This window comes from Eptesicus fuscus, chromosome 10, assembly GCF_027574615.1.
Source record: "Eptesicus fuscus isolate TK198812 chromosome 10, DD_ASM_mEF_20220401, whole genome shotgun sequence".
In the NCBI taxonomy this organism is placed as follows: Eukaryota; Metazoa; Chordata; class Mammalia; order Chiroptera; family Vespertilionidae; genus Eptesicus; species Eptesicus fuscus.
In genome coordinates, this window is record NC_072482.1 from 38,455,597 (window position 1) to 38,467,749 (window position 12,153).

General features: G+C 38.4%; 1 protein-coding gene across 1 annotated transcript in view; it reads right to left on the reverse strand.

The window, feature by feature from the left end:
- PHIP (pleckstrin homology domain interacting protein) overlaps nucleotides 1-12,153 on the reverse strand; it is a 147,280-nt gene that overhangs the window by 121,386 nt on the left and 13,741 nt on the right. The window contains exons 5-6 of the mRNA XM_054722630.1: nucleotides 6,951-7,101; nucleotides 6,759-6,857 (exon numbers count right to left, since the gene is read on the reverse strand). Of these exons, the coding sequence (XP_054578605.1) occupies nucleotides 6,759-6,857; nucleotides 6,951-7,101 (250 nt within the window). The remainder of the gene's footprint in view (nucleotides 1-6,758; nucleotides 6,858-6,950; nucleotides 7,102-12,153) is intronic.

Consider the following 12,153-nt stretch of genomic DNA (forward strand, 5'->3'; position numbering starts at 1 on the left):
TTTGGAAAAAGTTAAGAATGGAAAATCCAATTTACCACCACACTGATCTTAAGTGATCAACTATCTGACTTACAGCAAGAAGTTCAATGAAAATGAATAAACCCTAAGTGCAGTATGGTATCCTGGACCAAAAATCCTGGAACAAGAAAATGTAGTTAGTGGGAAATCTGTTGAGATATGAGTAAGGTCTGGTGCTTAGTTAATAATAATGTATAAATGTTGGTTTAGTCGTTTTGAGAACTGTACCAGATTATAACATTAGGGTAAACTGAATACAGGGTACACAGGTGCTCTTTGAACAATCTGTGCAACTTTTTTTTTTTTGCACGTCACAGGTTTTATTTATTGAGTCTGTACAGAAATGTTTAGTTGTCAAAAAACAACAACAACAACAACAACATACAAACGGATCCCTGACTTTGGACTCTATGCAACTTTTTGATAAATGATTTCCTATTCCAAAATAGAAACTGTATTTTAAAAAACACCCTATATCCCAAATGTATCAAAATTAAAATATGTGGATTTTAAACATTTAAATCTATATTTTAAGAAAAGCTAAATATAAAGGTTTTGTGTTATTTCCCCACTGATATTTGGTAATACCACACTGACCAAGAAAAGAGCAAAGAAAATCTTTAACCTTTTGCACTCGGATGTCGAGTGTGACTCGACAAGGTTAGCACAGGTAGCAGCTCTTTTTATACTCTTTGAATGTATCAATAATTTGAAATATAAAAAAATCCAAAAAATAAGTTTGTATGAAAAGAAACTCCAGTTTTTTATTCTACTGTCGCGCTTTGTAAAATCTGGGGTATTTAAAAAATTAAATCCCGAGTAGAATAAAGGAATCGAGAAAAAAGCGAGTTCAAAGGGTTAAAGGTAGCCAGACAGAAAATGGCAAAGAGTAACCCCCCCAAAAAAGAAGAAATAAGTCAGTACTACAAAAGTTTGCATTTTAAAAATGTTTTCTGACCCATATTCTGTGATAACTTGAAATGATACACTGTATCACCATGCAGGCAAACAATTAAGGCAAAAATCTTGATGAACTTTTCTTTCCATACCATCCTATTCATAATTTTCTAGGAAAGATATTCAAGGCTGTCACCAAGGTAAACTAATAAGACATGACACTAAACCATGACTAGAATAGTCATTTTGATTAGTCTAGCTTTTCTGTTTTTATATTTTCCAATTAGTTTACATTCAATATTATTTTGTATTAGTTTCAGGTGTAGAGCATAGTGGTCAGACAATCCAGCTTTTCCTTAGAGATTTCAAAAAATATATGTAAAAAAAAAAGTAGGTAAAATTGTCAAGCATTCTAGTACAAGTATATATTTTTAAATATAAAGAACTTGCATTTTCCTGATGATATGAATAGAAGAAAAAAATCATAACAATTTTTATATATATAATATAAAAATAAAATCTTTCAGAAAGGTACAATTACCTACTTAGTAATTAATTCTGTTACCGGAATATACCAGTTGACTTTCCGTGTTGTAACACAAAACCCAAGATATTTTTTGTCATACTCACATTCTCTATATTCATGTTAGCAATACTTATTGATCTGACCATATACGACTAATACCAATTTCCTTGAGTAGCCCAAGGTTACTATTTGAAAGTGTAACTTATTGAGAATAAGGAATAATGGAGTCAGTCTGGCTTCATGACTCATTAAATGTGTAATCTTGGTCAAATTGCCAAAACTTTCCATGCCTCAATTTCTTTCTCTGTAAAATAATAAGTTCCTCCTATAAACCATTTAAGGTTTTAAAAGGGAAAATGCTAGAGTACTGCCTAGTACACAGTAATTACTTACATAGCAAATATTAATAGGAAAGTTATTTACTATCAACCCTCTTGCACTTTAATTGACTACCACAGGATTGCCTGACAAGGTATTCAAAGAACAACACAACATATTTCCTTTAATATATGGATCTGAAATTCTCAAAAAGAGAATAAACTTTTCCCTATAGGGAAAGCTTCCATAATATTTTAATTTCCATTTCTTTCATAAAAACTATTCTACCCCCAGTTTAATTTTCTAAGTGCAAATATACTCTAGTGTCTCAATTCTTTGTGTTGTTTTTTTAAATAGTTGTTCATTATAGTAAGACTAGTGGCCCAGTGCACAGATTCGTACACATTGAAAGGAAATTATTTAGAAGAAAGATTCATGTGGTAATTACATTACTACAAAAAATTACATGTCAAAATAGTATGTATATTATAAAATTAAAACACACGTGCGATTGGCGCAAGAGCTTTATGTGTATCGCGCATGTGCAAGTCAGTCTATATTTAAATTGCCAGTGTGCATCATATGTATAAGCCAGTCAGTCGGATGGTTGGACAGACATACAGTTGGTCACTTACCTTTTATTTATAGATTAGAGAGAGAGAGAGAGAGAGAGAGAGAGAGAGAGCGCGCGCGCGCGCGCATTTTTTAACCAGGTTAATCATATGTTCAAAAAAAAAATCATCCATGATTACCCAACATACAAATGTCACATACCTTTAAAAAATAGGTCAGAGAAAACAATCCAGATGCATTAGAGATAAAAAGAATATAAATCATAAAAAAAAGAGGGTAACAGAGAAAAAAAGTCTAACATCTGTTCAACTGGAGTCCCAGAGGAGAGAGAATGAAGCAGACACGATATCCTATCTAATAAAAGGATAATATGCAAATTAACCGTCACTCCATCACAAATACGGTGAAGCCCATAGCCACAAGATGGCGGTGCCCAGTCCCCTTAGCCTCGCCAGTCTCCAGTCTTGGGGGTGCTGCCACTGAGAGTGGGCAGTGTGAGCGGCCTGGCGGAATGCTTGCTTCGTCGCCATGGTGACGGAGGGCGTCTAGGCAGCGAGCGCAGATCAGCTGGGGTGAGACGCTTGCTTTGTCGCCTTGGCATCGCCCTGGCCGCAGAGGGCCTCTGGGGGATAGGGTGCCTGGCCTACAGCCTCTGCGGCCAAGCACAGGCCCGGAGAAGAGACAGTGGGCCCACCTCCCACAGAAGCGGCGCAGCGCCCTTCCGGCTCCCGTGGGCGCTGGCAGTTTGCTTCCGACTCCCGCGGAAGCCGCCTGGCTCCCATGGAAGCAGCGCGGCTCTCGGCGGTGCGCTGCGGTTCCCACTGGCTCTTGCGGAAGTGGCGGGCAGCCTATTGCACGTGATATCACATGATGGGCTACTAGTATTAAAAGATAATGACTGAGGATTTTCTAATGTAATAGAAGAAATTATAGATTCAAGCCTAATAAATTTCAAACAAGATAAATTTAAAAGAATTAACACCAAGACACACACTGCAGAAAACCAACAAGAAAATCTTAAAAGCAACCAGAGAAAAAGATCACTTTCCAGTAGCAATAGATTTTAACACAAATATATAATATTTACATATAAAGGGCAAAATGCTCCAGATAAAACACAAAGACTGTCATACTGTATTTTTAAAAAGCCACTTCTATACTATTTTTAAGAAAGAGAGAAAATGAAAGGATACAAAAGACTGTAAAGTAAAACAATGGAAAAAGATATCCTATATCCGTGGTCGGCAAACTGCGGCTCGCGAGCCACATGAGGCTCTTTGGTCCCCTGAGTGTGGCTCTTCCACAAAATACCACGGCCTGGGCGAGTCTATTTTGAAGAATTGGCATTAGAAGAAGTTTAAGTTTAGAAAATTTGGCTCTCAAAAGAAATTTCAATCATTGTATTGTTGATATTTGGCTCTGCTGACTAATGAGCTTGCTGACCACTGTCCTATATAATAAAAGCCTAAGTGTCCAGTAATCCGTTCAACTAATCAAAGCTTAATATGCTCCTTATGTTGTGCACTGACCACCAGGGGGCAGACAGTCAACTGGTCGACCAGTTCCTATGATGTGCACTGACCACCAGGTGGCAGACACTCTGACCGGTAGGTTAGCTTGCTCCTGGGGACATCCCCCGAGGGCTCCCAGACTGCAAGAGGGCGCAGGCTGGGCTGTGGCCCCCCCCCCCAAGTGCACAAATTTTGTGCACCGGGCCTCTAGTAGTATATAAACATACAGCAAAATTATGCCGAACTAATATTATTAGTATAGTTAAGTATCCAAAATAAGGAAAAAATAGGATTTGGATAGATGGCTAGGTAGGAGGATGGGGGTAGTAGAAGAGGCATTGATTAAAATAAAGGTCTCTGAAAATTCACAAGTTTAGATCTGGTGGTAAAGGAAGTATAATACCACTAGAGGCCTGGTGCACGAATTCATACACCAGTGGGGTCTCTTGGCCTGGCCTGCGGGGATCGGGCTGAAACCAGCTCTCTGACATCCCCCGAGGGGTCCCAGATTGCGAGGGTGCAGACCAGGCTGAGGAGCCCCACCGGTGCACCATCAGGGCTGGGGAGGGCTCCAGGGCGTGTCCGGCCTGTCTCGCCCAGTCCCGATCAGCCAGACCCCAGCAACAAGCTAACCTACCAGTCAGAGTGTCTGCCCTCTGGTGGTCAATGTGCATCATAGCGACTAGTTGAATGGTTGAACAAATGGTCGGACACTTAGCATCTTAGGCTTTTATTATATAGGATTAAAATATCTTAAACAACATTATTATACTACCTTAATCAGAAAAGCGACATAGCTAAAGTACAATTAAATAAGAGGAATATTACAGTGTTATACAGTATGACCTGGAATTTTTCATACTTTTGTTTGTGGAAGGGAGAGACGGAGAAGATATCAGAAGATGTGTAGGAGTCTATGATAAAGTAAGGATCTGATAAGGTAAAAAGGGATCTAGAAGGCATTTTCAAGAGAAAGACCTATCAGCATCCGTTTTCTTTCTTTGAAATTTTAAAGGTAAAAAAATGCACTATGCTTTATAAATAAACAAAAAAAAAAAAAAACCCAAACATTTTGTTTTCCACCCTTGTAACTATTCTGTATTATGATACAGTCGCCCATTAAATTAACCTAACAACACACAGGTTAGTAAACCAGCGATTTTCAACCTTTTTTATCTCATGGCACACAAATTACTAAAATTCTGCAGCACAACAAATAACATATTTTTTGCAGATCTGATTTTAAAAAAAAGTATAATATTGATTTACAAAAAAATAATAATTACCTACACTTTTTGCTCCAAAGTGACTTTAAAAAAAAAACCAGGTTCCTATACTTGTATATAAGGATTTATGGTACTAAGAATTAACCAATTAGATACAACACTATTATGTGACATGACCAATAAGATGCAACTCTATTATATGACCTATATATTTATGGTTTAAGACTCGGCATTCACACCAGATGGCTATCGTTATTTTCGCTGTTGTCATTTTTTATTTCACAATCTAAGGGAAAAGAGGTCAATGCCCTGACTAAATAGTGCATGGTTGAAAAATCGATGCAGTAAACAATTCTTTGTAAAAATAAAATACTGATGAATTAATTAGCCAAATTAGATACAATATACACAATCCATAATTATATTACGAGTGGCCCAATGCACGAAACTCGTGCAAGGGGCTTGGTCCTCGCCGCCGCAGCAGCTGCCTCGGGGCCCCCACTGCTGCAGCTTCATCCAGAAGGATGTCCAATCCAATTAGCATATTACACTTTTATGATTATAGACTAAAGGCCCGGTGCACAAAATTCGTGCACGGGCGGGGCGGGGGGCGCTCAGCCCAGCCTACACCCTCTCCAATCCGGGACCCGTAAGGGGATGTCTAGCAGTTGGACATTCCTCTCACAATCCGGGACTGCTGGCTCCTAACTGCTCACCTGCCTGCTTGCCTGATCGCCCCTAACTGCCCTCCCCAGTGCCAGCCTGGTCTCCCCCAACTGCGCCCCCTGCCTGCCTGGTCGCCCCACGCAGCCTGCTGTTCGGTGGTCCGTCCGGTTGTTTTGGTTGTGAGGGTCCTGGTTTTTTATATATTAGGATTACTAGAGGCCCAGTGCAAGAATTTGTGCATGGGTGGGGGTCGGGCCGGCCTGCACCGATTGGGGCCAATCAGGCTGGGCCGGCCAGGGGGAGGAGCCGTGGGCAGTTGGCCAGCCAGCCCCGCCCCCTGGTCGAACTCCCAGTCGAGGGGACAATTTGCATATTAGCCTTTTATTATGTAGGAGAATGACTTCTTCACTATTAAGATCACTTATATAAGAATCTGATGCCCTAGCCCAGTGGTCGGCAAACTGCAGCTCGCAAGCCACATGTGGCTCTTTGGCCCGTTGAGTGTGGCTCTTCCACAAAATACCATGTACCCTAATTAAGTTAATAACAATGTACCTACCTATAAAGTTTAAGTTTAAAAAATTTGGCTCTCAAAAGAAATTTCAATCTTGTACTATTGATATTTGTGCTCTGTTGAATAATGAGTTTGCCGACCACTGCCCTAGCCGGTTTGGCTCAGTGGATAGAGCGTCAGCCTGCGGACTCAAGGGTCCCAGGTTCGATTCCGGTCAAGGGCATGTACCTTGGTTGCGGGCACATCCCCAGTAGGAGGTGTGCAGGAGGCAGCTGATCGACGTTTCTCTCTCATTGATGTTTCTAACGCTCTATCCCTCTCCCTTCCTCTCTGTAAAAAAATCAATAAAATAAAAAAATTTAATAAAAAAAAGAATCTGATAAGCGTTATCCTCTTTGAATGTTAATGTACATAATATGGAATTCTCTGATTTAACAGTAAATAAAAAACATTTTTATTTTCAAAAGCTCTTTACCAAAAGAATATCAACTTGAAAATAAACAACTCACCAATGCTGGGTGGGCTACCATAGTTAATTGGTGACTCAGGTGGTCTTCCACAATGCAATGCAGCCAGAGCAGATCCTTTCCACACAACATGCTTGCAGCCTATTAAACACACATATTTATGGGTACGAAGATAGGGCACAAAGCCAAGAAATAAGAAAAGAATGTCTAAATGCTATTGGAAATTTTTCATACTTTTGTTTGTGCGTAGTAAGGACTGTCTTCCAGCTCCTAATAAAGTTTGTACTCCAGGAACACTTTGTGGAATTTCTTGTTCAAGAAGAGGTCCTAATCGATGACATATTTGCAGCAAGTGATCAGGTGCTAAATGTCTGTAATACTTCACCTATTATATAAAAGACATGAAATATTTGCTAAATAAAGTGATATTAATTCTTTATAGTAAGTAAATACTCTTTAAAAAATAGAGTAATTTGTTCTGACTAGTTAACATTTCATTTTACTTGGGAGAATAGTTCATGTTTATTCTGTGAAATCACTTGACTCACAGAACAGAATAGGTACCCAACCATCATTTAAACCACAGAGGAAGAAAAATACAAAAGAATTAATGTAACCTAAATACAGCAAGTTATAAATTAACAGATGCTAGTCAATGCAAATACTGAATGATGAAAAAAATATATAGCATTATAATCTAAAATGGTACGTTTTAGTTTAACATTTTAATTTTCAAATAAGTAAAACTATAAAGTAAAGTAAAATGTTTTATATCCTTGATATTATAAAGAGTATCTCCAGAATAATTCAGGATTAAATAAACTTGATAGGTCATGTTTTCATTACAAAATTTTAAAGACTTAGAGAGAGAGCATCTATGCTGAGTTTTATTATTTACCTACAACCTAACATAAAGGTCAAATTCCAACTATTAATTGAAACATATTTTGACTTGTATAAAAAAAAATCTACCTACTAGGAAGTTGGAGCATTTCTGGAACAACTTCAAAACACTCCTTAATTCATGCTACCATTTGAAAACACGTTATGAAATGCTAATTTACTTATCCTACAGTATTTTCAGTAAATAGACAATATTTGCATATTAATATAAAGAGAATTAGAGAAAATAAAGTATACTATTTTCCCACTTTATATTTAGAGGTTATCAAGTTACTAACAATTTCTCATTGTAGTACCTAAATAATAATACTCTCTAATTCAGCTGTTTTCAAAGTGTATTCAGAAAACCTCTGGGAGTTCCTCAGGCAAAAATTACAAATAATAAGACACTATTTACTTTTCACTCCCATTTTTTTCATGAGCATTTGGTGTTTTCCAGAGCCCACATGACATATGATGTTACAACAGAATGAATACAAAAGTATATAAGAATCTGTCTCTATTAAGCCAGACCAATAAATGTTCTAAAAAATGTAAAACAATGACATTATTCTCACAAATTTGTTTTGGAAAATAATTATTTTATTTTAAAAGTTAATTATAGTAATGTGGGGGAAGGTCAATGGGGAAAAAAAGGAGACACGTGTACTACTATTTTTAATACTTTAAACAATAAAAAAGAAAAAAGAATGTTGATGTATGGCCCTTTGGCTTTTTCATTCTTCTGTTTACCTTGCATTTTTACATTATGTTATAATCATTCACATATATGTCATATATTTATATATGTAACTTTTATATATACATATACAAATTTTCTATCCTGTCTTTTCTCCATAAAATTATATTTTCGTTGTTCTCATTAGTATTTGCTTTATCAATAAAATTTAATGACTGCATATTAAATAAGTTAATTATAGTAATGTGAAATAAATTTAAATAAAATGTTTTAAAATTTCTAATTTTAAATGATAAATATGAGATTACTAGAGGCCCGGTGCACGAAATTCGTGCATGGAGGGGGGTTGTCCCTCAGCCCAGCCTGTACCCTCTCCAATCTGGGACCCCTCTCACAATCCAGGACTGCTGGCTCCCAACTGCTTGCCTGCCTGCCTTCCTGATGGCCCCTAACCGCTTCTGCCTGCCAGCCTGATCACCCCCTAACCACTCTGCTGCCAGCCTGTTTGCCCCCAACTTCCCTCCTCTGCTGGCCTGGTCACCCCTAACTGCCCTCTCCTGCAGGGTTGATCACCTCCAACTGCCCTCCCTTGCAGGCCTGGTCCCTCTCAACTGCCCTCCCTTGCAGGCCGGGTGCCTCCCAACTGCCCTCTCCTGCTGGCCATCTTGTGGTGGCCATCCTGTGTCCACATGGGGGCAGGATCTTTGACCACATGGGGGCAGCTATATTGTGTGTTGCAGTGATGATCAATCTGCATATTACTCTTTTATTAGATAGGATAGAGGCCTCGTACAGGGGTGGGGGCCAGCTGGTTTGCCCTGAAAGGCATCCCGGATCAGGTGGGGGTTCCCTTGGGGTGTGAGGTGGCCTGAGCGAGGGGCCTGTGGTGGTTTGCAGGCCAGCCACGCCCCCTGGCAACGCAAGCAGAGGCCCTGGTATCTGGAATTTATTTTCCTTCTACAATTGAAACTTTGTAGCCTGGAGCGGAGCCAAGCCTGGGGCTCCCTCCGAGGCCCGTAGCCATTTGTGTTGGGGTTATAATTGAAACTTTGTTGCCTTAAGCGGGTGGGCCCGGCCAGGGTGTGCGGAAAGCTTTGGTTCCCCTGTTGCCGGCGGCAACCCTGGCCTGTTCTCTCAAGCTCCATTCTGCCGCCATTTGTTTGAATTTGTTTACCTTCTATAATTGAAACTTTGTAGCTTGAGTGGAGGCTTAGGCCTGGCTAGGGCAGGCAGAAAGCTTGGCTTCCTCTGTTACCTAGGAAACCTTGCTCTCTGTGGCTGTAGCCATCTTGGTTTGGGTTAATTTGCATACTCACTCTGATTGGATGGTGGGCGTGGCTTGTGGGCGTGGCTTGTGGGTGTGTCGGAGGTATGGTCAACTTGCATATTTGTCTATTATTAGATAGGATAATCTATATAAACAAAGGAACTTCAACAATTTTTATTCATGTAAAGGGGTTATGAGGCCAAGAAGTTTGAGAATTGCTACTCCAATTCATTTAGTAATGGCAATTTTAGTATGAACTCCTTATAAAACTGATTTGGAGATGTGTGGGATTAAATAATTTCATTCCATCTTGTAGTAACTGTCATACTCTAACCACTGAAGACCATGATGATATTTCTAAAAACTTAGCTAGTATTCATCCTTCTAAGCTGAAACTAATTGAGAGGAACTTACTTTACTTTTCCTCATAATACACTCCTGTCATGGCGACAGCATGAAGCCATACCGTCACACTGATTTAAAATTATACAGTCTGGGATACAACAGATAGTCAATAAGTACTGATAGACTAAATACTTCTGAAAAAGGTTCTAATACAAATTATACACACTACATCTCTGCTTTTGAGATTCACAAAGCACAATGACATTAAAACCTCTGAAAAATCTTAAGATAAAACTATCTAATTGTGTTTAATGCACAATTTCCCAAACTCATTAGCTATAGTATCCCTTTTTCCCTAATAGTATCATCTTGACCCCAAAAAAATACTTTTTCAAATATCTGCTTCAGTATGATTAGCTAAATAGAAAAAGCATTTAAAAGAAAATATACCAAAATAATATTTTAGATATATTTATACTTTTATCTAATCTTTCCCTAATTTGCTTACAATAAAATTTAAAAGAAAAAGGATCTAAAATATTTATGTCCCTTCCAGATCTAAGTTTGTATATGATAATTATTCTAATGTGACTTCTTTAAATTGACCAAAATTCCTTGTAAAAATTTTACTTTAACAAGAAAATTGATTACTTCTTAATGTTAATTTTGTGATGATCCTGTATTAGAGTGTTTTTGCAAAATACATTTCAGGTAACGAACCTGAAAATCCTTATTGCAGAATTTCATCTTTTAATAAAATATTATGAATCCACTTTTTCCTGACTAAATATTTTCTTGATGATTACAATTTTTCAAAATCAACTTTCATTTTAAAGTTACAAGAGATACTTTCAATTCTTAAACTCCTCATGCTTTCTGGCTTTTGAGACTTTATACAAGCTGATCTCTCTGGTTAAAATCTATTCTTTACCCACCCACCTCCACTATCACTCTCTTTCAAGTCTCAGTCAATGCTTTACTGCCTTACATGACCTGTTATATTACCACTGCCCCTTCTTTGTGTTTCCATAACACATTATATACTCCTTCCCAAATGTTCCTTTATGACCATATCCCCAACACTTTGTAATACTTATATTGTATTAATTTTCCTTAATAATACCCAGCCCTCAATGGAATCTAATGGTAGTTATGTTCCTCTCTACCTTCCTTGAAAAAACCACATATATAGGTCCTACCACAATCTTGCCTTGTTTTGGGGGTTCTTAAGACCCCTGACACTATACTAAAATGGCCAATTTATGGTCCATGTCCTGCATAAGCATGAAATGAGACCCTGTTTACCTGTCAACCCAGTACCTAAATGCAGTACATATACTGAGTGCTTAATAAATTGTTAAATAAATGAACACATGAAAATATGCAGAAACACTGACTTCTCTTCTATTTAGCCACTAAACAGTAAGTTCCTTATGGTCTGAAATCCTAGACATCAGCTCCAGAACTCCTTTTCTTTACACTATATACTCTCTTCTTGGACAGTCCTTATACATATCAAACTTTGACATCTTTCTTTGAAGTCCCAAAGTCTTCTCAACTCATCATATAAAAATGAACTCTTAAGCCTCATGCCAAAACCCTCCAACACGGCAACACCATATACACAGCCTCAAACCAAGATGTCATTTTTTTTACATTTGCCCATTCCTCCCTCCCATCTCATTTCCAATATCCATGCAGTTTCACCAAATCCAACTGATTTGTCCTTCCTATCCTTAAATGCAGCTCTCTCCTTCACCACAATAACAGCCCAACTTCAAATCATCTTTGCAATAAACTCCCATCTTTCTGACATCTACTCATGTCCTCTACCTCATTCAAATGTATTCTCTATTTTCCTTTGAATGAATGCTCTTTCCAAAACATGTATCTGGTCAAGTCACCCCTACTTAAAAGAGGCTTTTCCTTATTCTTGGCAGATTCAAATCCTTAACATGGTCTACAAACCCTGACACACATTTCTGGTCCATTCCTGGTTCTCTGCTTTACCAGGCACATTCCCAGCCATACACCCTCCAGCTCCAATTTTCTACATTTAGACACACCTATCTTCTTCCAGGTTCTTTACCTGCACTCTCTTGTCAGGCTTTTCCCATGTGATGCACTCACTTCCCCAGATCCCCTTCACACAACTCTTCTATATGCTTTAGATCTCCCCTCCAGTGTAATTTTTGTTTTCCTTTACCCTATTCAGTCTGTATATATCTTGGGTGCATACACTT